General features: G+C 42.4%; 2 protein-coding genes across 4 annotated transcripts; both read left to right on the forward strand.

Moving 5' to 3' along the window:
• The first annotated feature begins 2167 nt into the window (after positions 1-2167).
• Positions 2168-12476, forward strand: LOC115361605 (calcium-independent phospholipase A2-gamma-like). Of its 3 annotated transcripts, none has more exons than XM_030055086.1 (12): positions 2168-2296; positions 2698-2772; positions 3258-3446; positions 3788-5562; positions 7682-9212; positions 9544-9696; positions 9776-9933; positions 10127-10221; positions 10361-10532; positions 10648-10705; positions 10926-11120; positions 11634-12476. In XM_030055086.1, exons 5-12 carry the CDS (start codon positions 7770-7772, stop codon positions 12090-12092), a joined length of 2733 nt encoding a protein of 910 aa, XP_029910946.1. In that variant the 5' UTR covers positions 2168-2296; positions 2698-2772; positions 3258-3446; positions 3788-5562; positions 7682-7769; the 3' UTR covers positions 12093-12476. The 3 variants fall into 3 exon arrangements, with proteins under 3 accessions (XP_029910946.1, XP_029910945.1, XP_029910944.1); XM_030055085.1 differs by having other exon boundaries at positions 2180-2296; positions 2594-2772; positions 3788-6566; XM_030055084.1 differs by having other exon boundaries at positions 2180-2296; positions 2594-2772.
• Positions 2620-3982, forward strand: LOC115361411 (uncharacterized protein At5g50100, chloroplastic-like). The gene is made up of 3 exons (XM_030054778.1): positions 2620-2772; positions 3258-3446; positions 3788-3982. The coding sequence occupies exons 1-3, from the start codon at positions 2620-2622 to the stop codon at positions 3980-3982; spliced, it is 537 nt and encodes a 178-aa protein (XP_029910638.1).
• Positions 12477-12760: the final 284 nt, after the last annotated feature.

The raw sequence follows: 12760 nt of genomic DNA on the forward strand, positions 1-12760 counted from the left end.
AGGACCGACCCAGGAAAGGAAGACCAAGAGTCACCTGTGCTTCTGAGGAAGTTCATCCGAGTCACCAGCCTCAGAAATCGCAAGTTAACAGCAGCTCAGATCAGAGACCAGATAAATGCCACACAGAGTTCTAGCAGCAGACCCATCTCTAGAACAACTGTTGAGAGGAGACTGCGCCAATCAGGCCTTCATGGTCAAATAGCTGCTAGGAAACCACTGCTAAGGAGTGGCAACAAGCAGAGGAGATTTGTTTGGGCCAAGAAATGCAAGGAATGGACATTAGACCAGTGGAAATCTGTGCTTTGGTCTGATGAGCCCAAATTTGAGATCTTTGGTTCCAACCGCCGTGTCTTTGTGAGACGCAGAAAAGGTGAACGGATGGATTCCACATGCCTGGTTCCCACTGTGAAGCATGGAGGAGGAGGTGTGATGGTGTGGGGGTGTTTTGCTGGTGACACTGTTGGGGATTTATTCAAAATTGAAGGCACACTGAACCAGCATGGCTACCACAGCATCCTGCAGCGACATGCCATCCCATCCGGTTTGTGTTTAGTTGGACGATCATTTATTTTTCAACAGGACAATGACCCCAAACACACCTCCAGGCTGTGTAAGGGCTATCTGACCAAGAAGGAGAGTGATGGAGTGCTGCGGCAGATGACCTGGCCTCCACAGTCACCGGACCTGAACCCAATCGAGATGGTTTGGGGTGAGCTGGACCGCAGAGTGAAGGCAAAGGGGCCAACAAGTGCTAAACACCTCTGGGAACTCCTTCAAGACTGTTGGAAAACCATTTCATGTGACTACCTCTTGAAGCTCATCCAGAGAATGCCAAGAGTGTGCAAAGCAGTAATCAGAGCAAAGGGTGGCTATTTTGAAGAAACTAGAATATAAAACATGTTTTCAGTTATTTCACCTTTTTTTGTTAAGTACACAACTCCACATGTGTTCATTCATAGTTTTGATTCCTTCAGTGAGAATCTACAATGTAAATAGTCATGAAAATAAAGAAAACGCATTGAATGAGAAGGTGTGTCCAAACTTTTGGCCTGTACTGTACATAGGGCAAAGGCTACATTAGACAGATAGATAGATAGATAGATAGATAGATAGATAGATAGATAGATAGATAGATAGAATGTGAGAACTGTGATTCATGTTAAGGTCTTTGGGGATGAAGATATAAATTTTTAACTGTTGTGTTTTTCAGCATTTTTTTTTCATAAGAACCATTCAAGGATCTGTTGTCATGACTTAAGATTGTATATGTTGTAGAAGATGAACCACTCACTAAAAAAAAAATCCACTCTAAAAGTGGGCATCAACACAGCTATCTTGTGCAGACCTGTCTCAAAAAATGATACAGACATCATTACAAAAGTACGACACTGATGTCTGAAAAATGTGCTTCTTATCTTATACTAAATTAGAAAGAACAGAGTGTCAATGCACAATGTTCAAACATTGTGTTCTCATGTATCTTCTTCTTGTTGTTCATGTTTGCCCTCACCACAGAACACAACTGTAGCATCTTGCACTGTAGCATCTTGCACTGTAGCATCTTGCACTGCACCCCATTTATCTTACTTCCCTCCAAGGTGAGTCTCCATAGCAACAATGACGTGTATGACTGGACAACAATCATGCACATAAAGACTCACATGCTCAACTTTTTCTTCAGATAACTCTGTACTATTGTACTGAGAGAAATAAATCCAAATGCTTTGACTCTGGTGACTCCGTGTTCATTTAAGAACTTTCCCAACAACTGATGAGGTAGAAATGGCTGTCACACACCAAAATACACTGCCTTGAGTGATTCATTAGAAAACGTTTATATATTTCATATTTTTCACATGTATATCACAGAATTGTTTTTTCTTCCTTTTCTGGTGTTTCAATTTAGAAATGGTTGAATGATATTGTAAGATATGCTGAAGTTAATGGCCAGAATTTACATTTCAAGAAAGCATACAACTTGAGAATGTGAGTTGTTCCAGCTTCCATTATTTAGGATTTTTTTTTTTTTTTTTTTTTTTTATGGATGTTGAAATTACACTGATATTCATTCATTTTCTTCTTTTTACTCAGAATGTTCATAGCATTTACAACCTCCTTTTTCTTCTTCTTCTCCCGATTTTAGTAATGTTATTAATATTTGTAGGCAGCATTTTTGCCCCGCCACACTTCGCGATGACGTATCTTCGGTATCCGGAAGCACGAGCAGAGTGAGACATCTCGCAGCTTCAGCCACTCTCTCCTCTGTTATGACACACCAGCAGGCAGCAACACTAAGGTTAGCGAAGTGACCGGCACCCATAAAGCTACCAAACCCTAAATTTACAGCTTGTGTTGACTAAATGTCATAAAGCAAAGCAGGCGGATGCATCCTGATGATAGTAGTTAGTGTTTCCTGGCGGTGGTTTGTTGTGAATTAGCGTTAGTGAGCCTCCAGCGTGGTAACGTTACTCAACCAGTTGTGTAACCAGCCGTGGTGTGTAGCTAGTGTTGTTGTTATCTAACATTAGCTGGCGTTACTTTTTCATTCAGCCTGCTGTGGCTGCTGTAAAGACTATTTACACTTTGTTCGCAGTTGTGGTGGATTCGCTGTATTTCCAGATGTTGGCCAAAGTGAGAATATCTTTGACCTCTTTGAAAGTTTTGGCCAGAGGATTGCCTGCTTGTTATAACCCACAGGCTGTGATAAGGGTGACACCAGCCCACTGCTCCCATCAGCACCGGACCTTCACCACTGAGTCTGCAAGTGTCAGGGTGAGCAAAGATCATATTGCCACGAGATATGTTTATTTTAATAGCTGCATGAAATTGCATTGGACAGGCTGATCCTAGGATGGCGAAGTCACAGCCTAAATGATTTACATTCATTCTCTATGGCCTTAATCGTTGCCATAACCAATTTATGCCTAACCCTAATCTTGACTCTGTCCTTAACCAGTAAGCCAAAATTACCACTCAAATGACTTCACCATCTTGGGGGGGAACAAAATGGCCTCCAGAACCAGTGCTGTACAATTAAATATAATGTTTTCAGTTTATGTTTGTGTTTTATGCAGAAACATGTCTCAAATTAAAGAGTTGCTCATCAAAAAGCACTGAAGTATTCAGTTACAAAAGGGAAACCCACTTTCCTTGTTGCCATCTGTCGCTTTTATGGTCACCTTGACGGTCTTGTGTGAACCTTGACTCAAAAATGAAGGATGGTGTGGTTTTATGATCTGTCACCTGTTCTGTTGCAGGTGCTGTACGATGGACTCTGTCCGATATGTGTGACAGAGATCCGTTTCCTCCAGTATCTGCAGAAGAATCGGCCCGGGAAAGTGGACTTCATCGATATCTCCCTCCCGGATTATGATGGAGAAAAATACAAGGGAGTCAGCTACGAGATGGCCATGGATGAGATGCACGTGATTGACGAGAAGGATAAGGTACACTGCAGCCCCATCAGCATAGTAAACTGAAAGACTGGCATATGTCACCATAAGTACCATTTTGGCAGTATGTAGTTTGACAATATCTTGCCGGGCTGATTGATTGTCAACACTCTGCCTTCCCCATTAGCACTCATTCATGATTTTGCTCTTTGTGTTTTCTGAAAATAACCAGCCACACGCAGACTATGACTGGGTGTCAGTCCTAAGAAGATGTGAAGAAGATAGCGGCTATCCATAGAGACACCTCAGGCCTTCATTATACCTTTAGACTGTAATACAGGGTGAGGTTACAAGTAGTATTTTGCCTGTCCGCTAAAGTCCTCTGGTTTTGACAGGTTCATCGTGGGGTTCCAGCATTTGCAGTCATGTACGGTGCAGTGGGCCTTGGCTGGTTGGGTCGCTTCATGATGTGGTCACCCGTGAGGCCATTTATGGACAAATCTTACGCCATATTTGCCAGGAATCGGCTGAAGTGGACAGGACGTGGGGACGAGTGCACAACAGGACGCTGTGTAAAGAAAACACATTGACACTGGGTCAGAAAGAAAATGAATCTTGTTAAGTAATGAAATATATTATTAATAAGCACTGGATCAGTACTGTATTAGGCTTTTACCATGAACTTTGAAGATTCTTCTGTTGCTGGAGGACAATATACACTGCCTGATGAAAATTGTTTGCTGTATATTTCTTTTCCATTTAACATCAAGATTGAATACACTGACTTTATTTAGTGCAGTTTAGTTATTTGCACAGGGATAAAACACATAAGTAAACTATAAAGAAAAATATTTGACTAAACAGTGATTAAAAAAAATGCACAAGTTGAGAATGTGGGAACAAACAATTGACACCAAATAAACTTCACACCTAAACATGATAAAATCATCGCTCAAACTGGTGCCTTTAAGGAAGTAAAATACAGTAATTTTATTGTAGTTATCTGTGCATATTCTCATTTGTCCAGGTCATAGGCATCTCACGGAAATTGAATGGGGTCAACTGGACTTAGTTATATGTCTAGAAGACATTTCGCCCCTTATGCAAGTGGCTTCCTCAGTTCATGCTGTTCACTAGAGTAGACTGGTAGTTCAACTAACTGGTGGGGAGCTCAGGTATTGAACCTCAGTGGGTGTGTCCCCCAACGTCTCTGACGTTGATGGCCCATGGGACCCAGGGTGTGGCTCCTTAGTGCTCCATTGAGTTGTAACAACTGTTGTTACAGTCGTCGTCAGAGCCGCATGAAGTCAACTGTGAATGGCCTTGACCTGTTTGTATGGCATACACGATGTTGCTTTTCTCTGTGTGTGGTGTGCGGTCCCAAACTGTTACATCTCAAGGACTGCATACCACACACAGAGAAAAGAAATATTGTGTATGCCATACAGTGCAGCAAACTGTGACTTTTATATTGGTGAAACAAACAACCACTGAACAAACAAATGGCCCAACATAGAAGGGCTAACTCCTCAGGTCTGGATTCAGCTGTCGATTTACATCGTAAGGAGAAGGCACACTCCTTTGAGAACAGCAATGTGCACATTTTGGACAGAGAAGGCAGATGGTTTGAAAGAGGGGGAAAAGAAGCCATCTATGTCAAGATGGAAAAAACTTCTCTTAACAGAGGAGGGGGTTTATGTCACCAGCTATCTTCTATCTACAATATTGTCCTTTTATCTCTGCCAAGAGAATTCAACAACTCAGCCTCAAAGGGGAAAGGCCACTCACAAATGACTTCATACGCCTCTGACAACGACCGTTCACAACTGGCCTCGTGTCTCCAACCACTGCAACAACAGTTGTTACAACTCAATGGAGCACTAACGAGCCACACCCTGGGCCCCATGGGCCATCAACATCAGAGACCTTGGGGGACACACCCACTGAGGTTAAATACCTGAGCTGAACAGCATGAACTGATGAAGCCACTTGGATATGGGGTGAAACGTCTTGTAGACATATAACTAAGTCCAGTTGACCTGATTCAATTTCCTTGAGATTTATTGTAGTTGAGTAACATTGTTTAGACAGTGGATACTGACTGTATCTGGCTGTTACTTACTGAAGCTGCCACTAGATGTCACTGCAGTTCTAAAAACAATGGTTTCCGGTGAGTGTTAAATTGTTACTGTTTCTCAGAGGTTGTGAGACATGAAAATAATAATTGGTGCATTCATTGAGTGTTGAGGTTTCTTTATAAGGCTAACAAATGGATGCATAAAGAAAGCCACCATTTAAGTCAATCTGACAGTAAAATCAACTATAAAACCAAAGCTGGGTTAAGTCATTTACTATCCTAAACTGAAATTACTGTGAATGTGAGTCAGTGCTGGGTAGACAGACACAGACACTCAATCCTGTCTAATCTCCCATGAGCCTCTGTTGTCACGAACATGTTTCATTACAATACATACAGCACTGAAAAGCAGATAGAGTATGAGAGCAGCACGTGTTTGGCAAAGACTGAGTAATGCATGTGACACACAGTGGTGTTTACAAAACATCTCTGTGGTATGGGGCAGAGCCATTTCAGTTTAGTGGACAGACATTTTGTGCCAGGTTGGGTACATGTATCTCTTAGCACACTAGTAATGATTAAAGGACTTCCATACATGCAGTACATTTGAGTATTCTGGTAAACCATGTAAGAATAATCATTAAATGTGTTGTCACATACAGAGTTCCCAGTGAAGTACACACACTTTCTGAGAATCACAGTACTGGTTAGACTCACACCCTTTCTGTCCTACACAGTTATTGGAGGGAAGTGTGTTTTGACATGCAGTGACGTAAGGGAAGGGCCAACCTCAGCTCACTGAGACCCTTGAGTTATCACCTCCCCTAATTTTAGACATGTGCTTCCATTCTTGCCGTCAGCCGTGACTACACATGATCTTAAGCCTGTGTGGTCTTACAAAGCATTGGTCAGCCAGAGGGCAAGTGCGTCCACCCCCCGGCCCAGCTCAGCCAATAGGATTAGGGCCCTGCACAAAACAAGGATAGAATTAAGTATCAAAACACGGCAGGAACAGCATTTCTGACAGTATGGAGTGGTGTGCTGGACATCAAAGGACAGACAGCTGGTAAAAGAAGAAGTGCAAACAGAAGAACTAGGTACTGTGTCTGCTATATTTTTTCAGCACAACATTTTCTTTCATGGTGAGACTAGGATAAGATGAAGTAAGATGTTCCTTTACTGAACTCCCATAGGGGAGATTCAGTTTGCCAGGACAAGGGAGCGTATTTAACATCAGAGAAAGGAATTTCCATAAATACCTACACATCAAAAAGTCTTTACAGTAAAACATTAAATAAGATTAAAGAATAATAGATACAATAAAGTAGATCTGTGTGTACATACTTGTTCAGTGTCTGTGTTTATATACTGTATGTGTATGCCCAACAAGCTGCAGCTTTAGCCACACGCTAGCTACAAGCTCTATCAGTGCATGACCTTCCCTCACTCATGTGAAGACCAGCCATAGTAAATGTTTGACTATAATGCACCTAAACTGATTGTCTCTCTTTGTCAGTGCTTTCAATTTTTTTTTTTTTTGCTTTAGTTAATGATTATATATGCAATGATAGTTTTGATTATGTGAATTTTATAGTAAAAAAAATACTGACTAATATGTATATGTTCATATATGTAGCCAAACAAGAGCAGCTTAGGACACAGTCACTTGTCATCTCAAATTTCTGTGTCACATTGCTCACGGATCTTTCGACAGAAGGTAGAGAGCTATTTTTACAGACCATATAGACTGATGCATTTGCTCAGAGGCCTCATGTTACATTTCCGAGGAGGCACAACACTAGGATATAGTGGAAGTGCAGTCCTGTTTTAGGACGCGCAGTGTTTACACACACAATGTGATCCCCCTTGATTAATAAAAGCATACCCTCCCCTAGGAGAGTGACCTGTTTGTACTGGTGAGAATGTGCTTCTGCTATGACCAGTCATGCCACAGAGATATTAATATGTCACGTTGGTGGGGGCCCACGTGCAGAGCATAGGCTTTGTTTTGTTATTTGTTTTTTTGCTTCTTTTTTGTATCATTGTCCTTTAAACTTTGTCATTTTTTTCAAGGAATGGAAGGTTTTTTCATACCTTATATTTAGGATGAGCATATGGAAATTTAATTTAGTACTGTTTGCATGGAGTTTTGTTTGATGGTCTCTTGACCTTGAAAGGAATATTAATAATTGTGTCTTCTTTATTTCCCTAGATACCTGATGATGATGCCTCTACAGCCTAAATCAATGCAGGGTTAAACATATTACTTAGACTGTCACTGCTCATTACATCAGTTAAGCATGGGTCGCTACCTTAGCACCAACCTACTTTCACATTCCTTGGATGGAAGGACGCTACGATTGTACTGCAAAATCAAGCACCTCATAAGTATTCTCAGAAACTTCCCTCGTCTGGCTAAAACGCCCTTTGCCCTGAACCACCACAGATATTCAGTCCTGTCTTCGCCTCGTGCTTCAAGTTGCACAAGGATAGCCGTGTTCACAAATACTAAGTTTAAACACAGTAATAGAGACTGTACATCTGGTCACTTCCTCAGACATGGTACCCTAGAAATGAAACCTCTCAGGGCTGTTCGTTTTTATTCATCCTCCAATAGAGACACACTCAGAGCGGAGGCCCCCATTGGGATCGTTCAGGATGCACAGAGCACTTTTCACTTGAGGTCACTGGGAGAACGTCTTGGTCAATCATTTAATCGACTATCGAGACACATTAATATTTATTTCAAAGGAAAGGACATACCTATTGTCCCTCTTGCCGGGAATGTCAACCTTGTTGTCACAACTCCAGAACATCTTGGCAGGTTACAGAGACGCAGTCAAAATCAAAGGGCAGCTAGAGAGAGACGACCACTTGAGGACACACTTACCTTGAAGTGCAAAGACAAACAAGAGACCTCAGAAGCCCAGCCAGATACAAGTACTTCACTCCATGTGTATCCTGGACTGCAGCTATTTCACATCAGCTCTCTGGCAACAAGATTCGGAGAAAGCTATAGTTATGTTGCCAATCACATCAACTCAGTTTTTTCCCGGGGTCCTGCCAAAGAAGTCCAGATTCACAAGACTTTGGGAAAATTGTCCAGTGACAGACGGACAATCAGGAGGCAGAGGAGAAGAATGCCAACAAGTCACTCTGAAAACTCAAAAATGAATGCTAACCAAGCAACAGTGAAAAGCAACAATATCTCCAGTAACTGGGAAGAGAGCTACCTTTACTTTGCAAGGCACATCAATAGATACTTTGGTGCCAAAGTTGCGGATGGACCTGGTCAAGATCGAAAACATAAAGAGCATTTTGCTGTGGAGAACAGTAGGGCTCACCAAGAACATTTTTCAGCACAATCTGCCTCAAAAACTCAAGCAGTCCCGTTAAAACTGAAACAGGAACATCTCAGCACGAATTCCAGGGGCCTCTTCCACACCAGCAGCCACACAACAGATTTTGGAGAGAGCTACTTCCAAATGGCCACTCACATCAATAACTATTTCAAGGGCCCAGGTGCTTTGGGGGATGGAATGGATGGAAATGCTGCAATAGCGATGGACCGTCGTTCTGCTACCACCCAGGAACTGAAGACTGTATCCTTTATGGACTGCCTTCGACATCCCACCAGTGCCATCCCTAACCTGCTGGGTGGCTATTTAAACCTTGGCACCTGGGTCCAGCCTGATCAGCCCAAACCTGCCGCGGCTTCTCTCAAGACCACATTTAAGAGAAGGGTGAGATACACTAAATATAAGCAAGGTTACATTAATTGGTCAATACTGACAGCAGCAACAATTACTAGAAGAATTTGATTAATTCACCTTTACTAAATTCAAGATAAAAACTGACTGCAATCAACATAATGATATTAATACATAAATTAAATATAATAACTTCATCAATCTCATTATTTACTCTGTGTTTTGTACACTGGAAAAAGTGTGGTCTGATTTCAGGTACCCTGCCTAACAAAAGACTAAAGACTGTAAAAAGTGCACTTGAGAAGGATAAAGCACTTAAAAGTAACCCAGATATGATAACTAATACATGTTTCTGTGTTTTTAGCTTGTCTTAAATAGCAGGCAAGCACAAGAAGAGACACATGGGATGATTGGCAGTCTGGGTCAGGCCTTGTCTCCAGAAGCTCTGACTGCCTGTGTGGAGGCTCTCAATGAACATCTTATCCGCTACCCATCATGCAAAGCTTTGCTGTGGCAGGTATGTTAGAGAGTGAAACATTCTGCATTTATATATGCAGAATGCAGTGAATTATTTAAAGTTGTCTCTGTGTTTCCAGGAGAAAACTGCAGTTACACTGTTGAAAAAACGGCGCAGCTATAGAGACAATGAAAATCTTCAGAGTGCCATCAGGGAAACTTTGGCTCTGATTGGCTTCATTCATCCAGTCAAAGGTCGTGGAATAAGGGTGCTGTCAATTGACGGTGGTGGTACAAGGTAACTTGGAGAGAAACTTATGCAGAGTACAAGCTGCATGTAGCGCTCCAATTAAGACAGTCTAAATCCTCTGTAAATGCATTTATAACCATGGCAACAATCCAATGTTAAACCTAAAGCAGGTTCTTCAAGCCTTTATTATCCATCTACCGTTTGCTTTTTTCCTTTACAATTTTGTATATTCCTTTTCTAGAGGTGTGGTTCCTCTGCAGGTGTTGAAGCTGCTGGAGGCTGAGACAGGCAAGCACATCCACCAGTTGTTTGACTACATCTGTGGAGTGAGCACAGGTGAGGTACAACCGGATAGAGGAGACCAAGCAGGATTAACATAAATTATAAGGCACCCTTATACACAGCTCCGTGCTTCACAGCCTAAATGTCTCATGTCTGCTTGTTCTACTTTTTTCTCTGCCTGTATTTATAAAAGGTGCTGTTCTAGCCTTCATGCTGGGTCTGGCCCGTTTCTCTCTTGCCGAGTGTGAAGAAATGTACCGCCGTTTTGGTTCTGATGTGTTCCGGCAGAACCCGCTGGTCGGCACCGTGAAGATGGGTTGGAGTCACTCCTACTATAACACAGAGACCTGGGAGATGATACTACGGTATGCACATAATAGATCACAGAAACACTTCACAAGTACTTCAGTGAAGAGGTTTGAATCATTACTCCAGCCAGTAATTCATTCTGCCCTCAATGTAATCTCATTTGTTTTACAGCGAGAAGTTGGGTGAAAGAGTACTAATTAAAACAGCCAGAGATGAGCTAAGCCCCAAGGTAAGGACCCTTGACTAACATGTTTCATTTTATGATCAGAGTCACCATCAGCCCTATAGCTGTAATGTAATATTTTTTTGGTTGATGAAGCTAGAATGGCTGTAGTGCCCCTTGTGGTCAAACTACAGATAGCAGCAATTTATGTGTTAAACACAAAGCCACATATAGTCTGATCCCTCTGTACTTCAACAGATTGTTGTTATTGTTGGTATCTGGTTAGGTTTCCGCAGTCAGCGCAGTGGTGAACTGGGGCAAAAGTCCAAAGGCCTTCGTCTTCCGTAACTACAACCACACTCCAGGCTGCCTCAGCCGCTACGCAGGAGGCTCTGGCTACCAGATGTGGCAGGCAGTACGAGCATCTTCAGCTGCTCCAGGCTACTTCCAGGAGTTCACACTACAAAGTGATGTCCACCAGGTGGGAAATACAATAATCTCTGCCTTCGAGGTATGAGAATGCACTTGTTTGATCATTTATACCGGCTTGATAAATCAACATAAAATCAAAATCTGGATACTAAAGAGACATTGCTGTTTGCTTTTTTGGCTCACAGTGGAGTAGAAGTGACATCAAGACTCATCGTCACTAGATATTTTGATGCCAAGGTTACTAATGAAGCTGATCAGATCTTATTAAGATGTATGTTCACGCCTCAAAGTGCCTCAACACAACTGAAGCATAAATTAGCACCAAAGCCCAAAGCCTTTTCCACTCTACAGTAGCACTCCATTCACTTTTTGGGAGACAGTGACTTACAGTGATTTAGAGTAGATTTGTTTACGTACCAGATGGTCAACTAAACAGGGGAATCAGAATCAGGAGACTAAAGGAGCACTGCTTTTTATTTTGTGCTGTATGGGTCAGAGTTGGATAAAATTGAATAAAATGCTTGCCCCATAGCAAGTGACTTGTTTCTGTGTCTTTCTGAAGGATGGAGGCATTATCCTCAACAACCCCTGCGCCCTGGCTGTGAATGAGAGCCGTCTGTTGTGGCCAAACCAGCCCTTCCAGTGTGTGCTGTCACTTGGCACTGGTCGCTATGACAATGTAAAGAGGGGTCCCGCCACCTCTACCAGCTTGAGGGCCAAAATCAGCAACCTAATCAGCAGCGCCACCGACACTGAGGGGGTCCACACCCTGCTGGACGACCTGCTGGCCCCAGATGTTTACTTCCGCTTCAACCCCATGCTGAGTGCGGAGGTGTCCCTGGATGAAAGCAGGCCCATGGCCCTGGACCAGCTGCAGAGGGACACCCAGGTCTACCTGGAGAGAAACCGGCCCAAGCTGGCCAGGCTGTGTTTGGTCCTGGGAGCAGAGCGATCCACTGTTAGCCGAACTAGGGACTGGATCAGTGGAAGGGCCTGGGAGATGAAGCAGAGATGGGTATGAGCGGGTATTGGGCATTTATCCATAGATATGCACAGAAATATACACACAAAACGCACGTGTATGTACACTAAATTCATGTTCTGTTATGGATATGTCTCTTGTATGTGGTTTCTTTGAGGAAAGCTTGAGACGGACATACACTGAAAAAGATGCACACTCATACACTTTAGCATTTTAGAGCATGTTCTTTGGGTAATTAGTACATTTTACCTCAAAAAGCAACCACAATGTAATTATTATTTCAGTGTTTGAAAATGTTATGCCAGTGTTCACAGGTTATTGCCACTGTGATGTACATTTTCACTGTATATTTTTATGAAGTGATAACATATTGGGCATTTTGTGGGAATATATTTTAAATAAATTGATATTATGAACTGTGAATGGTCTTTTTTTCTTTTTGTTTGGTGTACTAACCCTGAAGCACTGAAGTCCACTTTTTCACCCAGACCTCAGCTAATGATGTAAGCGTTTTCCAATTAAGAAGCCATCCATCTGTAGTTTTAACCAAGAATCACTTGAGTGTGAGGGGTTAAATTCAGCCCCCCCTGTGTCTGTAAGCCGTGCCCACCCTGTCCACAATAGACTGACTTTGTCTGAGACAGAAAGGCTTTGTGTGAGAGAGCGTGTGTTCGTGCCAGCCAGAGAAAAGATACAAGGTCAGTGGC

The sequence above is a fragment of the Myripristis murdjan genome, chromosome 7, assembly GCF_902150065.1.
Source record: "Myripristis murdjan chromosome 7, fMyrMur1.1, whole genome shotgun sequence".
Lineage (NCBI taxonomy): Eukaryota > Metazoa > Chordata > Actinopteri > Holocentriformes > Holocentridae > Myripristis > Myripristis murdjan.

What these genes read in the sequence shown, in the direction of transcription:
- LOC115361605 (XM_030055086.1), top strand. Translation starts at nt 7,770, where the DNA reads ATGGGTCGCTACCTTAGCACCAACCTACTTTCACATTCCTTGGATGGA. An exon ending in AGACCACATTTAAGAGAAGG is followed by an intron (nt 9,213 to 9,543) that starts GTGAGATACACT and finishes CTGTGTTTTTAG; the next exon opens with CTTGTCTTAAATAGCAGGCA. An exon ending in GCAAAGCTTTGCTGTGGCAG is followed by an intron (nt 9,697 to 9,775) that starts GTATGTTAGAGA and finishes CTGTGTTTCCAG; the next exon opens with GAGAAAACTGCAGTTACACT.
- LOC115361411 (XM_030054778.1), top strand. Translation starts at nt 2,620, where the DNA reads ATGTTGGCCAAAGTGAGAATATCTTTGACCTCTTTGAAAGTTTTGGCC. An exon ending in CTGAGTCTGCAAGTGTCAGG is followed by an intron (nt 2,773 to 3,257) that starts GTGAGCAAAGAT and finishes GTTCTGTTGCAG; the next exon opens with GTGCTGTACGATGGACTCTG. An exon ending in TGATTGACGAGAAGGATAAG is followed by an intron (nt 3,447 to 3,787) that starts GTACACTGCAGC and finishes TGGTTTTGACAG; the next exon opens with GTTCATCGTGGGGTTCCAGC.